The sequence below is a fragment of the Dermacentor variabilis genome, chromosome 1, assembly GCF_050947875.1.
Source record: "Dermacentor variabilis isolate Ectoservices chromosome 1, ASM5094787v1, whole genome shotgun sequence".
NCBI classification, from domain to species: Eukaryota; Metazoa; Arthropoda; class Arachnida; order Ixodida; family Ixodidae; genus Dermacentor; species Dermacentor variabilis.
Window position 1 is genome coordinate 83,391,803 of NC_134568.1, and position 19,656 is coordinate 83,411,458.

Consider the following 19,656-nt stretch of genomic DNA (forward strand, 5'->3'; position numbering starts at 1 on the left):
GCTTCAGAAGCGCCGAAACGAGCTGAAAACGAAAGTTTAAAGTCCCACCAGTGCCACGGTTCTGATTAAGTGGTGAGGCTTTACCGCCTTGGGTGTCAACTTGACAACATTTGAAAGCACCATAATAGGTAGTGGCTGCCTTTGGAGGCGTGCAGCATGGTAGGCTACTGCTCGGTGCCACAGTGCCGGACGTAAGCAACGGAGCCCGGTGTCTGCCTTATTCACACGTAGCCGCAGGGCAAGGAGCTGCATGAAGCTTGGCTGGCGAAATTTAGAACCGGCAGACAGCCATCGGCTACAACTCAGGTATGCAGCAAGCACACATGCGAGGAAGATTTCTGCTACGGCGCCGGGTCTGCGCGATGTTCGGTGAGTGGCAGAAAACGCGCACTGAGACGCTCGCCCGCGCCTGCTGCCCGACTAATATCAGGACGGTCTGGTCTATGAACTTGTTGATGCTAGATACTGGCAAGTTCACTGGAACGGAAAGGGAGCGGTAAGAAGCGCATTAAAGAAAGGCATGGCATATGGTCATGTTTGTGTTAAGAATTAATGCGCTGGATTACAAAAAAGAAGCAGAGCGAAATCGCACGCTGAGAAGACAGATCCACATACAGTGTGATGCAACTTGAGAAATAATATTGAAATGTCCAAGAATTTAGAAGACAAAAAAAGATTGAATCATCGCGACGGCACATCACAGTCACCATAGGCATCGAAGTTTCTATAACGAAATTATTTTTGGACAGTTCTGATAGCATCCATGCAACAATGGTTGCTAGTGTACTGTCAAATGCTCATATGCTGCGGCCTAAAGCTCACAGCATGCACACACACACGGTGTGAAAACATGCTCACAGCGAAAGCTAAACATTGTGCACGGACATGCATGCAGACGCGCAGTTGGTCGCTGCGAACCCGTGCGATCGCCGCATTGAGGCTTCATTCTGTTATGCCCCATTTGTTTATACAGACAGCCTACTATAAGAACATATTTCACATAGTTTACTTTCAGCATTTGCCTACCTTTCACGCAAGAAGCCAGTTCGGGAGACTCCATTGCAGCGACCGCGCATAGTGGCGTTCACTGTTTGTATTCGGTAAAGAGATAGCATCTGTAAACGATTCTGTGCTTTCAGTTTGCCCAAGACATGGACAGTCAAAAACCTCTCTCGTATTGAAAGTACTTACATAAATGTCCAGGAGGGCGGCCGCATGTTATTTTTATTGAGCGCTGTAAGCGAAACCTATGAGGAGCGCGCCGCGTCACCCCTCATACTACGCAAGGGAGGGGCTTCAGACAGATGGTGACTCCGTATCTCCTCGCCCCCAATAGCAATCACACTGTCAGTGCAATGGCTTCACTCAGTGGCCAATCACCAGTAGATCGGCTGGCTCTGTTGGCCTTATTTATATGATCACCCGTCACAGCGCAGCAACTGATAGTCGTCAGTCTACTATAATAAACTAATCTTACAGTAAAAGTGTCTGCCAATGAGTAGCTGACTTTAGCGCCTGCATCTTGTTGGCATTGGTGCAACTGTACAACTCGGCTGACACTCGCTAGGCACTGCAGCGTCTACCAAACAATGCACGTGGAACAGGGGAACAGGTGTCACTCATAGATTAACCAATCGATAGCCCTCCCGCCCTACTTATGTCCCACCGCGCCCTACTGGCATTACTGCACATAGAGAGGCACTGGAAAGGCCACGGAAGGGAGCAAGGGATGTCTTTTTTTTAATTTTTGGTTTCCTCGCAGTGCACAGAATATTCAGGAAAGAAGATCGTGAGGGCAATCAGTATGCCATGTGCATGTTCATTTAAACTATATTTGAAAGGACCTAAAATAAATGGCATGATATGAAACCTAAACATCTAAACAACCTTCCTCAATGACTGACTTTTGACAAGTGCATCTAGCAGCCTTAACAGCCTGCAAGGAACTTGAGGCCTTTGAGTGTGTTTTGTGCACTGTCAAACCCACTTATAACAATATACAAGTGCCAAGAAAATCCTATTGTTATAACCAATAATTGTTATAACCAGGTTACATGAAAAAAAAGCGGAAGGTACAAACATTCAAACAGAAAGAAGCAGAGTCAAACCCACTCATATCATTACTAGTTTTAACAATACTCGGATGTAACAATGAGCAGTTGTTGAACCTTCAACTTTGTGTTTGTTCTATGATCAATTAAACTGCTCACTAAAATGTTCCCACACGGCATTATTAGCCATTAAATTAAATCTGGCTACTTGATGTCTGCACCGAAAAGAAAGGGAATGTGAAATTCAGGAAAAAGTAAAAAAAAAGTTCACCAGCTTCGCCACACCTGCCTTCATGCCATGCACCCAGCATGACACACCTTTGTCACCCTTCTGCAGTCTCCCTTGCACCCCTCTTAACGTCGGCAAAACAGTGAAAGGTAGACAGGAGAGGGGCACGTGAGGCTAGCGATTTGATGCGACGAAGACGTGCCGTGCAGGATGCACAGCTCAAGGGCGGGTATGGCAAAGCAGGTAGCACTCAACTCCCACCCCAAGGCAATGTGACGAAGGTGTGCCATGTGGAGTGCGTGGCATAAGGATAGGTGTGATGAAACAGCTCACTTCTTTTTTCTTTCTACGATTTTGTGGGTTTATTTTCACCTTTTGGCAAACACAACCAGTTAGCCAGATTTAATTGTTATAACCAACAAAGTGGCATGAGAGCATCATTGTAGTAAACGGTTTATTTTACCATAGAACACATACAAATGTTGTCAGTGCACCTTGGCTTGTTGACAAATGTTGACAGTGACATTGGCTTTGACTGTGTATACACAGTCAGTCATCGTTTCGACCGTTTATGTAATAGGCATGTTCTGAGAAGGGGGTACATATTCGGTTTGCTTCATTTGCCACAGAAACCACTTTAGAGATGCACTCACCATCAATGTCCGAGACGAGCAGCATCTGTGGCTGGCTAAGCCCTTCACCCAAGTTGTAGAAGTGCACTGATGAGTCGAAGGTTACAAAGCCCACCTGTGTGCGACTGTCACCTGGAATGTTGTCCAGCTCCTCCAAAAGAACCTTGCAGAATGATGACAAGTATCCTGGAACAAAGAAGGAGCATGTTCTCTGCCAACACAAGATATGACAGGCAGCAAGGCAACAAAATACACTACAGAGTAACAAATTGTCCACAAACATATCATTAGCAAAAATAAAGCATACATACATTACAGTACGTATTACACAAATTTGCATACATTAGAACCTCAGTAAACGAAAATTGCTTAAAGGAATCCTGAAACACTTTTCTAACTAATCACAGAATGGCCTAACTATTAAAGGATGTCGTCTCTCGAATGTCATGACAAAAAATTTTTTTGAATCCTTCAAGTATGGTGAAGTTATCACACCGATACGCAGCTTTCTCTCTCTTTCCATCTCCACTAGCGCACTGGAAGCTACACCGGGGAGAAGCCAAGAGGGTTCTCCTTCTCCCCCACTCTGTGCATAGAGCCAGGGAATGAATAGAGGAGAGCATTCAGGCACCCTACAGCGAAATATGGCGAAATGGTTCATTTCAGTACCTTGTGGCGGTCACAGTAGACAAGGCTATGCAGCTTGCCACTGACATCTCAGAAGCCACGTGCAGCAGATGCATTGCCTGTGTAGTCATTGTCATGTGTAGACAGTGTAGACAAGAAGTAACAATTACAGTAGAACCTTGATGATATGTACGGGTTGCGGACGTTTTCCCGGCGCCAACGTTCGCAATCGAGAAGAAAAAAAATTACCCATCAGAGTTACACTCATTTTTTACCGGTTCATATGTTCCCGGAAAACACTATTTATGCACCAACGTTCAGTACTTCACTGAAGTGCGATCGTATGATACGTTTTCCAGACGCTAGATCCCATGTAAACAAGAAAATGCGCGAGGCGCGTGCGATTGAGAACAGTATGTAGCCGCCCGCCATGGCAGCTTCACCACAATACTTGCCCGCCCGTCTCACGTGAAAACGCCGGCGTGTGCTCCGTTTCTCATTTCGGTACCAGCAAACCTTTCCCAGGGTCATCGCACGTGGCATTCACGGCTATCACTGCCAATCCTATAGCAATAAGCATCTTCATCTATCGGTCTTACAGTGCATGGTGCCGTCGGAAGCGTAGCGCACGCTTTTAATAGGTGATAACCGAAACTCGCCGCCATTCCCTGCTGCAGACTGCCATCCTATATGTTTTCCGGATGCTAGATGCCATGTGAACAAGAAAAGGCGTGAGGCCTGCGCGATCGAGAATAGTATATAGCCACCTGTCTCAAGTGAAAATGATGGCGCGCACAGTTTCTTATTCCGGTACCAGCGAATCTCCACCTGTGTCATCGCACACCACATTCACAGCTATTGCCGCCAAACCTACTGTAATACGCATCTTCACCTATCTGTTTTACAGTGCATGGTGTGTAATGACATTGGTAGCGTACAGCACGCTTTTAGTAGGTGATAATCCAAACGCTCCGTCGTTCCCTGGTGCAGGCGGCGCGATGTGACCATCACGTTTCGATTCGGCGGCATCCGACGTCGCCCACCAGCTTGATTTCGTCTCAGTTTCCCGTAACCCTGATAAAACCCCATGCAGTAGGAAAACAACAAAATGCATCCCGGGCCGCCCGAGCACCAACAGCATGACGCGCGTCGGCCTCTTGTGCCACAACAATCCGCACGATGCTTTGCATTACGCAAGATGTTAACAAAAGTTGAGGCTGTAAACATTTTTTTAGTTACTTTCAGATTGCACGTTTTCGCGCCTAGTACACTTTTCTCGCATTTTTTTTTTTCCAGAACATATCAAGGAGGCTCTACTGTATCTGCTCATGAGCATTCAATATAGACAGCATCAAAGAGGTCAAGCTTAAGGATTAGCAGCTTCAAGTACACCCTTGTTGGAATCCTTTGCCAATGATGATGATTATGACTTTGCCGGCATTTCCTAGAAATGGGGCGGTGACAACTACAGTCAAAGCCACTTATAACAATACCGGTTTTAACAATATATTGGTTATAACAATGAGAAGCTGCTGCACCGTCGACTTTTGTATGTTTTTCAAGGTGAAATAATACGCTTACTACAATGCCCCGATGCCGCATTATCAGTTATAACGAGGAAGTTTGGCTGCTGGGTGTCTGAGCCGAAAGGTAGTGAAATGCAAAATTTTTGCAGAACAAAAAAGAAAACGAGAAATTCGAGCCGCGGCACACTTATTTTCCAGCCATCTTCAAGCGGCTCTCTCCCGTCACCGTTCCACCCCTCCGAACATGAATGGGCTGTGCCATAGCTCTATGCCACCCCACCCTGTGAAACACAAATGGACTGTGCCAACTGTGCCTCAAGCAGATTGCTCGCATGTTGCTCCCTGGCTCCTCATTCGGTGCAGTTCTGCGAACAGCTTAATAGCTCACATTCATCTTTGTTGGTTGCATCAAAGTCGTTCCTGGCCACGCGGTTTCTCAGCTTCGCTTGTCTCACCACTGAAACGGAAAATGGCTGATCTGCCCACTGATCATCAGCAACGCACAACGTTGCTGGTGAAAAGAAAGCACACGGCTATAGATTTGGAAACTAAGTGCTTCTAACCGATGAGACGATCATCGTGAACATGCTTGCATCAGATAGCGACGGCGACGACAGCAGCGACAACTGGTTAGGGCAGGCTGCCTCAACGTTGTCCTCACAGGAGGCCCGGCAGATGATTCAGTCCCCCTCTGGGGCTTCGTTTTCGCGAGGAACGTTTCGCTGCACTACGTAGAGCACTTGGATGGCTTGGAGAAGGATGTCGGCAAGCTTCACGTAAAGCATGCATGGTTGCCGGACATAGGCTTTTCTCGTGCAAGCCAGTGAGAAGTACATGGCGAGATGCTTGTGGCGATCTCCCCTCAATGTTTCTTCTGGATTCCTCAATGTTTCTTCTGGATTTCTCAAGCTGACAGGCTGCCGCAGCAGCCTTCCCGCAATTTTCAAAAGGCCCCTTTTGGGACCCCCAAAGTGATGCCTCAGCAGTGCTTGCATATCGCTTGCCACCTGTGACACCTCTTTGCAGTTGTTATAACAGTGCCATTCTGTAATGCCTACAGCCGCGGCTTGTTATACGCGATCAGAGCATCCAGGAAGCAGTTAAATGAGTGAACACAATGAGCAGCCGGGCGGAGGAAGGTGGTGGGGAGGGGCACTGGCCTCCCCGTCTATATAGTTTTCTTACATCAGCTCTACCATCCCCCTATTTTGATTTTTTCATGCAACCCAGTTATAACAATTATCCGTTATAACAATGGAATTTTCATGGCACTTGAATACTGTTATAAGTGGGTTCGACTGTAGTAACTTAGCCTGCTTGATCTAATCAGGTTGATCTATCAGTCTAGCATTTTGCCAGTCTTTAGTTGAACTTTTCTTTCTTCATTAATTCTATCTTTATATTGTACAGCTACCTGTGCCTGTAACGGCTTCGGTTCTGTGAATCCCTTCCTTTTTTTCTTTACAGCGAAGCTGTATACCTCTACCGCCCAAGAAAATTTTCGTGTCATTGTGGTAAGCAAAAAACTCCCCATACATGGGCCAATCCCGAAGCTAGTGCAATACCGGCCCAACCCGCGATGGAGGTGAAGCAGGCGTTAAGCACTCCCCATACGCGAGCCGATCCCGAAGACAGTGCAATGCTGAGCCAACCCGCGGTGGAGGTCATCCTTCTTCATAGAGTGGAAGGGCACCGAAATTTTTTTTTCCTGCCAATACTCATCGCTTGGTTATCTTGACTGCTGACCAGTAAATGCTTCTATCCATTTTGAATCCCAATGCCTCTGGAATGCGATCCTCTCCTACAGGTATTGCCAAATCAGGCCATTGATGCGCCCCTTTATATAAGCTTTCAGCAAAATATTTGCGATATGTTATGTTTTTCACAACATATAATTGGTGTGAAGAATGAATAATAATTAACTTACATACTGACTATATTGTTACCACTAGAAATGAGCTCATTTTCGGTGCTTTTACGTTTTGACATTATATTGCAAGACGTAGTCGCAACGTATACTACAACACATAAAGTTATAGCCTCATCACTGGTATTTTCAATGGATGTATAGCATCAATAATTGCTCAATCAAGTTTTGAGACTTTGTATAGGAAACTTAGAAGAAACACCTCAACGAACACAAATGTAAGTAATAATTTATTTTTTGTACAAGTACTGAGAGCAAAAAAAATCTGAAATATAAAAAATATGCACCTGGTTCGTAGTTCCCAAAACTTGCAAGTCAGATCATGGAAAAAAATTTATGAGCATTTGTTGGCATCAATACTAGCCATAATCATGCACATGCTACACAGAAAAGCAGTAGCTTCGCAAATGTCAAAATGGGCAAGTTTTATTGCACAAGGAGCAATAGTTATTACTCATTGCAGCAGAAACCTGGTCTATTTTTTACTGCCTTCTGCAGAAGCATGCAGACGATTCCTCATACTTGATTATTACGTTTGATCAGCTTTTCTGTGCAAGCAAGGTGGTCTAGCGTGCATTCAACTGGCACTGAAGCCTCTGCATGCTTTGCTCAGTTCCTTTACAGTGATGCACAGTAATGAGGAGTGTTGCAAAATATTGTACAGTAATGAATAAGGGCCCTTGCACAAGTGGTGTTCAAAATGTAAGTGATAAGACAGCTAGTCAAGCTTCGGTTGCAAGTCGGTCTGAAATCGACTGCGTGCTCTTGTGAGAGTAAAAACGCCACACAATGAAAAGGACTGCTCGTAATAATTTGTACATATGCTGTCGAAGCGCTGATGGATAAAAGCAACCCACGGTGAGGAAAATAAAGCTGCATTTGATATTAGTCGAACACAATTATCAAAATAACACGCACTCTTGAGCATCCATTGTTGTTTGACACATTATTAAAACAGCTTATACATCAGATCAGAAAATTAACCTGAGAGAAGTTTGTCTTCACCACTGCTCTCATTCAAAAATCATGTTGCCGAGTCAACTAGAACGCAAATTTTGAATATTTTTATCACAGTGCTAGGAGCATTGCAGGCTAGTTTTGACGATACCTCCAGTCGAAGTTTTACTTTTCCAGACTCACCAATATGTCAAAAATTATAAGAACTGAGAAATAGATAAAGTTCAGTCATTTCAGATGGCGCATGATGTTCCTAGTTGAAGAATTCTAATGGAAATGTTTGACGAGTAGAGAAACTGTAGATCAAATTGATTGATTTCTATAGGCACAGTAACGAAAGAGTTTAACGTTTTAAGAACAGAAAGTACATTAACCCTTGAAGACCTAAGAAAAAGCAACCAGTTAAATTTGCTGATCTTTGGTACCAGATGCTCTTTTCACTCTGCAACTGCATTGTCGAAGTTTCACAAATTGCACTTTATTCTTTGAAACACTAACTATGCCATGCTCTATAAAGTACGCTGGGCCTTTATGGGAGCAAAACCTGAGGAAGGTCATCAAATGTGTATGCTATATTTTGGAGCTGCCTATATCAGAAAGGCTTGCAGCGAAGTGTCAAATGAAACTTTATGTAAGCCCGCATAACCTTCTGATAGCAAAATTAGCATTTCAGTGAGAAATATTTTTTGTAGGGAGGTATTTTTAGTATTCAAGTGTGTAGCATGACTTCACAAAGTAATGGGGAAGAACTTTGGTGTTGCTTTCAGAGGCACGTGCAATGAAAATATATTATTAATGATCTAGATGTGATATTTTAGGATTAACGCAGGCATTGAAGATTGAAGCATTTGGTTCAGTAGTAGTTGAAACATTCAACAGACTCGTGGCATCTCCTCCAATGACAGTCAGTTCTTGAATTACAGTCCTGTTGTATGATTTGCTCGGTGACAGTTTCGTTAGAATTCTCTGACCTTGCAAGAGATGTGACCTACGTCTGGTTCCCCAATGTAAGTTGCCCTGCTACTGCACAAATCTTGATTGGCAGAGAAACTGTCCACAATCCACTGCCCACAAACTGCTCACAACTCTCCGCCTTTGTTTTTTCTGTTTCTTCCCACATATCTCTTTAATTTGTAATAAAATCCTGTTTAAATTATCTGTCTTATTTAATAATCTTTATATGATACCTAAACATTTCTTTTTATTTACAGTTGTGATCCAGCCAGGTTAGGATTTGGAGCAATTTTTAGAGCAGGAAAAATGTCATTCTGGAGCAGTTTAGGTGCAGCCATAACAGCATTTTGGAGCAGCTTCAGAGCAGAAAAATTTGTCTTTTTGAAACACTTGGTAGTAGTACAGCAGTAGACTGTAGCCATTTGGCGAAGCCTGTTATTACTGTACAACCAGTAAGTCCTGCTCAAGAGTGAAGCAAGACACAAAGCCAACAGCGACCAATTAAACTTGTCTTCCCATGGACAGTATACCATGCACGGTATGTTGCAAACATATTTATTTGGGTTGGCAAGAAACTTAATTTTGTAAACAATTAAACTAAATTTTTAGGCTAATGAGAACAAAGATATGTGCCTGGATGCAAGACAGACATAAAATTACAAATGAGCAAGAACAATTTGCACTATCAGGCACAAGACAAAAAGGGATCGCAAATCTCTAATGCACCTTCCAAATGACAGATGTGCTTTGATATGCTTTACCAAACTAGACAAAATGTGTATAACAGTGCTAGAAACTCGACAAGAGACTATGCACCTTTGAACAGTGCCACGATGAGATGCCTCCGTATGGTGTGTCGTAAAGATGGTGATGACATTGGAGAACAACGTTCATACCATACCGCACACTTGCTTTCGTTGCAAGGCGGTCTGTCAGCTTCCCATATGTAAGGTGGCCGAGTCGACTCGGCGTAGAACCTTAACTTTTGTCACTGATACCCAACCGACCTTTCGAAACATTAGCAATTAGGCCTACTGGCCAACACAGTGCACCATTGCGAAAATTGGCAGTTGGCCAAAACTGGTGCAGAGAGCTTGTAACTAATATGTTTGTATAAATGGCTACCTGGCGATCAGTTCAGAGATCATGCAACTGTGTTTTTGACAACCGTCGAAGCCAGCAACAACTGCAATCATGCACAGAAGTTGGCAGATCGACAGAAAGTTCCAAACTGCATGTGCATGAATCTGCGTGCATGAACACATGCATGTGATACAAACTGCATGCCTTCCAGTGGCTAAACGGTCCTATATCTTCACACATAGGCACTGCTTTCATCACCACTCCCTTTGTCATCATCAGGTATAGGAATTGTTTCTATGGGAGTTGACGACCCAGATGTCCCTTGTACCGAGAGAGGCATGCCTCATTATCAGATCATGGTTTTGCCAGGTAAAAACTCCAGAATTAAACTTTCTTTTGTCCGAAAACCAATTGATCAACGTGGTAAGGCTGTGTGCAATGCATCAACCTCAGCCAATTATTTCACCAAATATACGAAAAATAGAGCAGTAGAAAATCGAGTCGCGAACTGAATTTGAATGTTCACAAATCCATTCATATAGTTGAATACAGTCAACGTCTGATTTTTTGAATTCCCTGGGAGCTGCGAAAACTTCCAAAAAATCGGGCGGCCCAAAAGAACAAATGCAGGCCTTTTACCGTCCCCAAGGGCTCAAATTGCCACAGGCATGTCCGAAATAGCTCTAGAGGCCTGCCAGTACACTTATTAGGCATATCGATGCTCATACTGTGGCAGGAGATAGCGGGTGCACAAGTGTATAATTGAGGAATACATACTGTGTCCAGTGACAATTGCCTCTTCCCACTCTTGGCATGCTTCACAGCCATACTTTGCATATGCTTCACCGCGTAACACTGCTGTATTGAGGCACACAGCAGTGTGCTACTTTGGGGAACCGGCATTATGCAACTCGTCATGCTTTCCAAATCCATTGTTAACAGCAGCAAATTTTTTTAATGAAAAACACGGCACCAAACAGCAAGAAGCTTGGTAGCGAATGTCGAAGTAGCTAGGCCTAGCGTTGCTGTGGTGGTGGCTATGGCTGCCAACAGCTCTGCGTGCGACAGCACCTGTTTGAGGTGGCGAGATAATCAAAATGGCAGCAGTAGGGGCTTCAATCAATGCCGTTTCAGACCTGCGGTCATGGCATAAAAGTACAGAAAATCGGACGGTCAAGTGTTTTTGCGTCCGAAATTTCAGACGGTCTCATACATTGACTCTATTGGGTACCGTGGCAGCGCCGCGAAAGAGTCCAAATTATTGGGCATGTTAGAAAAGTTTGTCATTGACTGCAGTTGCAAAACCCTACTGAAGCATTGCATTGCTGTGAAAACACGAAAATACCGCACTTTTGCACACTTGGCGCAAATGGAACTTGAGTGGGTGCGGCCAGGAGTAGGCAAGTCGAACTGTAGTAAAATGGTGCAGTTGGACCACCACTGTATTTATCTAAATTTACTGTAGCATTGCTTGCTATTTTAATGACTGAAAAAATAAGAGCATCGCCATCTTTGTCGGCAGCAAGAAAGGAACTAGGAAGAATAGCAATGTTGATGTAATCCTTAACACAGGGGTGGGACTGTCCAAAGTAATTTTGGAGCAATTTTTGGGGCAAGTAAAATTGCAATTGGGAGCACTTTGAAGCAGACAAAATTGCATTTTGGAGTAGCTTAAAGCCGAATAAATTTCATTTTTGGAGCAATTTGGAGCAGATAAAATTTCATTTTGAAGCAGTTTGGAGCAGGTCAATGTGAATTTTGGTGGAATAATGGAATATGACAGCGCATTTTGAAACCACGACGAAACAGAATAAACCAACATGAGCGCTGTACTGCAACTGTCTTAAGCAACGTCTTAAGCTGAACTCTGAAGCAGATTACTGATACTGAAACCGTCTAGTGCATGCAGATTTTTAGGTATAGACAGCAATCACAAAAACATGCATCTTACAATAGCAAGCCTGAAATTTCGAAAAGTAACCCAAGACATTTTTATATATACCGTTTTCTTTAATGTCTCGACACGCTACACACGGCACGTTGAAACAGAGGTACGCACAACAAAACGCGTGATGCATAGATGGAGCAGTCCGAGCGAAGCCTATTCGAGCGGCAGTCAACGGGGCTGCGAAGGAACGACAAAGGGAAAAGAAAGAAGAGAGCAGGGAAAAAGATCGGCGGAATATGCCGTCGAAGGCGCTGTGTTCGTTTTTTGAGCCCTCTCTGGCTCTCTTGTCTCCCCTGGCGCACGAGCGACCGTGCCGACCCCTCAATCTCTCCCTCTCTCTCCCTTTTCCCAGGAAGCGTGGCTTGGAAACGTCGCCGCGTCTCCATGCCGCGCACTCTCTTCACTGAGCTCCAATGCCCTTGCCCAATGCACACGCCAGCGGTAGAGGAGGAGCGTGAGAGCTCGCGCCGGTGGGGCGCAAGAATGGGGGAAAGGCTCTGCGTCTCCGTCGCTAGGCGACGGCCGCGCATGCACAGAGGAGGAGCCTGCTGACCGACTCTGCGGAAATGTTTTCTCCTGAGGACCGGACACGAATGTTTTAGGGAAAAGCGCACTTTCCAAAGGCGCGGCGTTCGATATATTGAATGTCCGACGAAAATGGAATTCGATATACTACGCAATTGTCCTATACTTTTACATAGTATTTTCAAGGGGGTAATCTGTGTGTTCGATATAGCCAATAATTCGAAATATGTGGGTTCGATATATCCGGGTTCGACTGTATCCCTACTTCGTACAGCTGTCTACTAATTTGCTATAGCAATCGGTGCTTCACTTTTCGGGCAAAACTACAACTTTACGAAGGCCATTTTTATGTGATAGACCAGGGTGGTTCTAAAGCATCTAATGCTTAACTTTCTGGTATAACGTAAAACCATTCCAATCTGGTTTTACCCGAAATCCACCATTAGCCCTTCGTGATAGGTCAAAATGGCTCAGGCCTTGTCCTAAAGGGCATAAAAAGAGATTGGAATAGTTGTATATTCTACCGGCCCTGGGGACAGAGACGGCGGGTTTCTAAACCCGCTTCAGCGGGTGCCTCCCTAATATCGAGTAGGGTGCATCGATGTTCTCCTTGCTCACTGCCCCATGCATCACTGTATTGTACTCTTCTGTACTGTACTATACTGTACTGTACTGCAGTGTACTGTACTGCAGTGTACTGTACAGAGTACTGTACACAGAGATGGGCAAGGAGGACATCGAGGCACCCTAATATCTAGTTCATGCGCAGCGCACTTAGCCTATTTTTCGTTGTTTTGCGCCCCAGCTAGGGAGCACCGCGCCGCTCGGCCCACCCAACCATATTCTAATACATGTACACTCTAAACACAGCCGCCTCGGCCATTCCGACAGCAGCGACGAGAGCCGGGAGTGGCCGAGCGCCCCCCGGCTACTTGCCGGAAGCGCCGAAAAGTGCAGTGTTATAAGTGCAAAAATTACGAGAAACTGTGCGGGAGACGCCGTTGCATGGTGTGCGAAATGTGAACGACTGCTCTTTTTTTGGGAGAACGAATCCGTTCGCTGTTCGCATCCTCTGCCGGAGCACACATGCCGAAGCTGTTCGGGCGCAGCGTGGTGCAATTTCAGTCAATTTTTTATGTTTGGTGCAGGAATTTGAATTTGTATGAAAATGGCACAATTGGCACAGGAGTCCCGCCCCTGTTAATACATTTTTTACCTGCAACTGTTTCTAAAGTTTTTGTAGCGAGCAAAAAAATATTTTGTCGAAATACAGGTAAAAAAGCCATCGTGTGTGCTTTGGAAACAAGCATACCCCTCTAGCGTACACACAGGCCCAGCGTACTTTACAAAGTAAACCTACATTCATTTTCTCGTAATGCTATAAATATGTATTGTATATAAAATGTCATGCATTCACTGTTTACGTCATACTTTTCTAAAACTTGCACGAAAACTTCAGCTTCGGGATACGTATGCTATATACTTTAAAAAAATACATAAAGAAGGTGCATGTACAGCAGCACCTGCTACGTTCAGCAATTATCCAAGTTTGGCGATGAATAGATCAAATAGATCATGAAGCTGACAAAAAACTTAGCAAGACCTTTCTCAGCAAAATGGTGTACTAAGGAACACAGTACGTTTCTCCTTTAATTATTTACAAATGAAAATGGTACTGTGCTTCTAAATGTACGCTGGGCTCTAATGGGCTCAGAAATTCAAACCAAAATTCATGAATTTCGGTTTTACCAAGTACAGTGTACGCTACAAATTAGCCTCTAACTTATGAATGACACAAGGTAGAGCCATGATTCTTTTTGCAATAGGTAGAAGGGTGAGTGGGGTCGCATGAAAACATAAAAGTGAAATATGTAATTTTTTGAAGAATATAGGCATTTCAAAAGTGTGCACATATACCTTAACCGAAATTGCTGCTTAACCATAAAAACAGCTTTATGCTTGGTTGGTTTTGCATTAAGGCAATGCAAAAATAAAGTACGTTAAACAAAACTACATTTTTTTAGCGCCAGGGTAAACTAATCTAAAAATATTACCAAAAATGAAACTGAGCAGCCAATCTCAGTGGCATCGCAACAGGCATCACTGTTTGCGCTTTTCAACTTTGGGTTTTCTTGGCAGTTCTCTACATTATTGGCAAAGCGGCTTTTGTTGGTGCCGCAGTTGGTTTGGCTCTACCGCAGTCGTGGCTTACTGTGGTTTCTTTGAGTTGGCAACATCAGTGACCTGCGAGTTTGCTTAGCATTTCCGATGGTGGCACAAAAGTGGCCACACAATGCGCTCATGCTAGAAATTAAAATAAAAAATTACTGATGACTTCGAGAGTTGTTGCTTCACTATAACTGCTATTTTTTGACCAAATGACTTTTTTTTTTTTTCCTTTTGCAATTATGTTTTGTCTGGCTAGCTTCAGTCGGCGGCTGCATGCAAGTATAAACTTTGTAAGAAGAACCTTTGTAATCAGACCTGCTACACCTATTATCTGCTGTTGACAATAAAGTATCTGCCCCTTTTGAAAGAGCATCTCATGCGCACTTGAGCTCAGTAACTGGAACTCCTGATAAACGTAACTTACTTCCCTAGTCCGTTGAGGTTCCGTATAGTGCGAGTCCACTCTAATTATACAATGCAACAGCACAAAGACAGTATTTCTAGTAGTGGTCAGGTCAAATGATTTGCACCATGTGCAATCTTCAATTAGGTAGTGCTATACCAACCTGTATGTATGGCACCATGGGAAACATCAAGAACAAAAAGGTAGGCTGCTGGTTGCGGCGGCCGTAACTGCATGGAGAACATAGGGCGCTGTTACACACTCACTGTTCATTAAGCCAGAACCAACTCAATACAAGCGCTGAAAAGCACAGATGACTGAAAAGGACATGTGTTAGGAACGGTCAACAATGGGTCATTCAAAGCAATTAGTGTATGAATAATGGCAGTTTTTTTTTAATCATCACAACTTGATACCTTGTTATTTATGCTCTATATTTACTTGCCCAATGCCCATACTTTACGCAGTTGATAACTTTAAGCGCAGGAACCATCCCCACGTTTCGAGAAATTAGCACATCAGAGGGCAAGTTCGAAGTGAAGTTGCAATGGTCACTGACTTCAGTGCTCATGTAGGGAGGACATAAAACATGGTCTCAGTATGGTAGAGCAATACTTTGCAAAATAACAGTGCACAATATGAGAAATTGTTCTTGTGCAGAATGTAGCTTGTGCAGAGAACTGACTCTTTTTAATTAGCGCTTTCTCTTTTAAGCACAAACAAAAAATAAGACATAGTTTAGGGCAAAGAAAGAAAGAAAAAAAAGAGGGATCAAGGCTCACATCAATATAGCTATAAAAGGCAAACGTCAAAGCATTAAAGGAAATATGGAGCATACAAGGGTTCACCTAAGGTAAAGGAAAGAAACTTGAAAAAAATTCATTCGACCTTTTCAAAAAAGAGGAAGAATGTAATAACACGCAACCACCTCTGCTTGATGAAACATTTACTTGCCCTAGCATCAACAGCTAGTCACCGAAAGTTGCTTACAAATTGTTTTGCACAGACCCTATAAAACTGATTTCACTTTCTTCAAAGGGCCAACATGCTTTCCCAGTATTAAAAAAAAGTATGCCACACATAAAAATGCAAACCATTATCATCTGTCTGATCGAGCACGGCATGCCACGAGTGGCTCAAGAAAAATTAGTACAGCAGGGTGAGTAACAGTCTGCCGGAAAGTGACGAGATGGGAATGATATCTCATCTTGTAACACAACAATAATGTACAGTTTTGCTGGTGAATTATATAACTAAAACTGAATAAAAAGCTGAGACCTAAAAGACTGCAAACTGGGACTGAAAAACAATTTCAATATTTCACTTTTTTCCAGACAAGGCTTCACGATCATGCGCCACTACATTAAGGTGCTCCGGACAACTCTCAATGTTACTTATTTGGCACTGTTCATTACAAAAACGTTAATCACAGAAGAATTGCGCCAGCACAGCAAAGCAGCAGAGGAAACTGTGGGAAAACAATGAATAAGCAAATTGTAACACATACCATGTATTCTGTAGGAGCCATGAACTCCACAGTGGCATTGCGAACCTCAGGCCGTCGTTCTGGCTCACCATATTTTTTCGTTGATGGGTCATACATGAAGTCATCAGGCACTGATTGAGCATGAAATAACACAAGCAAAATGTAATTCTAAGCCCATAATGTTCACACAAGCTGCAGCAGAAGTATTAATACACATGTACTTGCCAAGGTTGAAGATTGGGCGTGTTGGTATAGCATACTAGAGATTCGATTGAGCAACAAAAAAAAAATTTTTTTTTTTTTTTTTGTCGTTACCTTCCCGCGAGTATCTTCCTGTATTTATTCCATTGACAAGGGACTAAAACAATAGTTGCAAGTAGCGCTCTGTGGTGGTGTGTTTCTCTTCTGTGTGTGTCGTCTAAATGTTGTGCAATTGAACCTCTAACATGAACTTCACTTATAAGGTAACAACAAATAATGCATGCAACGCAGAATTTAAAAAAAAATTATGGGGTTTTACGCACCAAAACCACTTTCTGATTATGAGGCACGCCGTAGTGGAGGACCACCTGGAGTTCTTTAAAGTGCACCTAAATCTAAGTACACGGGTGTTTTCCCATTTCGCCCCCATAACACAGAATTTGCGATTACAATTTTCTCTCCCGAGTAAATATATTTGTAGCACTTAAGCGCGCAGTCGCACAAAATAAAAAAACTGCTGGCTCTTCTGTAATCGAGAGTAGATGTAAGCATGAAATGGCAACCGGCAAAGCAGACTGGCTGGAGATGATACTAGCCGCAATCTTAAAATGGGTGTAGTGCTTGTTTGCAATGGACACCACACCACACAACACCACACCACACTGTGCACTGGCCCATATGGATGCTGCCCAGCTAGAAAAAGAAAACTGGCTGAAGGCAGCACGACAGGCAGTGAAAGACCCCAGGGAGACAGAGCACACTGCCCAGCTAGAAGAAAAGCGCCTAAAGGAGGCACCCCGCAGCATGGCGCCATTTCTCGAGGTGACGTAAAACCCGCTCTGCAGAACTCGCAGACCACTGGCATTCAAATGAGAACAGGCAACCCTGTCTCAGCACCGAAAGATAACAATGAAGTGTATGGTGCCCTGCCTTTTGAACATTGCCCCCCTATTGGAAATGACAAATAAAGCTTCAGCGTACCAGAAATTACAGCTTGAGTGGTATTGTGAACAAACATTAGGAAAAACTCTGAAGCAATATTTTTCGTAACTTTTTTGGGCAGTAACTAGCATATGTACTGCAGTCCTGTACAAAGGGTTGGAGGCCAGAGACCACATTTCCCTAAGTTTTGATTGGTTGCTCGGATGTTGTTGTTCGAATGGCCAGAGAATGGCTCGGGCTTTTGGCTCAAGGTCACTTAAAAGTTGCCAACAATGGGAACAAAGGATTTCATGCTTAATACCAGTTGCAGCTCAGATACTGAAAGAATAAACCTAAAGGTATGCAAGGCAGTTATCACGATTCTCTACAGGGTGTACAGGTGATAAGGCGACAAGTGAGGGCAATGCCGAGAAGGACGACCCAAAAAAAAACAAGTAAAAGTGAAGCACATTGTGCCTGTGCACAAAGTGCTTCATGGTATGCCCAGACAGTGCCCAACATGAAGCACCAAGTCCCTCCCTGTCAGGTGTGCCTTCCCCTTAGTACTGCTGCAAACGGGGGTTCAAAGATATGGAATGCTCATGCACCATCGATGAAAAAGGATCGCAGGCTTTGGCCCGACATTGAGTGTGTTTTAGAACACAACTTTTATACATTCACATTATGTACATGAACATGGGAAAATGACAAAGATAATAAGTTCAGAGCTTTTCAAGCTGCCAATCTACACAAAGTGACCTCATCTTTTCATCTCTTCTATCATACCGCTCACGTCACCTTCCTCAATCCCTTGTCAGGAGATGGACGACATCATCTTCGGCCAATCTGAAGGAGAGCTTAGACCAACACACGCACGGCATGGTGCACAAACATGGAGAGGGTCACACACCATGGGCACTAGATTCCCATTGCCGAAGCAATGACAGCAAAGAAAGGCACCATGTCCTTTGAAGGAATGTCGCTTTGTAAAATGCCCAAACCTGTCTGACAGTGTCCAACTAGTTGCCATAAATCACTGCAGTTGGAGCTGGCTCTGATGGGAGTGTTGGCTCGTTTACCATACCACTGGTTGTAGTGTTCTATGTGAGCAACTGGTTCCACAGGGTCAATGCACAATGACAACGGTACTTTAATGGTGCCAACCGACCACGAACTGTTCCCACACCCAGACACTTGAATAGAGGTACACTGCAGCCGGTCTACCTGGTAATTCATGGTTTTGCCACGACGAACTATAAGAGAACTTTGAACTGTGACATACAGCCATGCCTTGTTAATATCAGCGTCGTTAATGTGGACAAATTATGGACAATCCTTGCAGGCACCAAACTTTTCCAATGCATTTATGCATCATAAATATCGAAATTCACAGGTGCAAGTTGTAATCAGCTAGTGCAAGACAGGATTAAGTGGAAATAGCAGAGAGAGGCCTTCGTAATGCAGAGGACGTAAAAATAGGTTGATGATAATGATGATGGAAAATCGCTGTCCAGACAATGGACATGGCAGACATGTATGAAGCCTGTAGATACCCGTGCATTTTTGTTTTGTTAGCCCTTTGAGTGCAATGCTTGACTATACTTATCTATGCACCAATGCACACCACTAGCCGTGCTCGACAAAAGCCATGTCACACTTTCTGCACACTCCTTGCTTTTCCAGAGGCAATTTGTGAACTACAATTATACAGCAGGTTTTGTTTTCATACGCCAAATGGGGTGACAAAGCTTAACGCCATAGTGCTCACATCTTCTTTGCTGACATGCCGGACCGACACAAAAAGCAGAATTTTCTCTTTTAGAAATGTAGAACTTCAAGAACTTCTTATGAATTCTGATACAGAGAAATTCGACATCGACAACAAGGTGTCTTCAAGACACAATGACAGCAACAAAGGGGGCACATTGCCTGCGAAACACTATCTTCATTAAAATCATTATTTAAATGCTTTAATTTTTGTTTGAATTTACAGGTTTAAAAACACTGTAGTATGTTC

General features: G+C 43.7%; 1 protein-coding gene across 2 annotated transcripts in view; it reads right to left on the bottom strand.

Annotated features, from left to right (window-relative positions):
* Sec24AB (Protein transport protein Sec24AB) overlaps positions 1 to 19,656 on the bottom strand; it is a 152,044-nt gene that overhangs the window by 69,721 nt on the left and 62,667 nt on the right. For both annotated transcript variants that reach the window (XM_075690742.1, XM_075690734.1), the window contains 3 exons: positions 16,539 to 16,648; positions 15,195 to 15,261; positions 2,934 to 3,098 (listed from right to left, as the gene is read on the bottom strand). In XM_075690742.1, the coding sequence (XP_075546857.1) occupies positions 2,934 to 3,098; positions 15,195 to 15,261; positions 16,539 to 16,648 (342 nt within the window). The remainder of the gene's footprint in view (positions 1 to 2,933; positions 3,099 to 15,194; positions 15,262 to 16,538; positions 16,649 to 19,656) is intronic.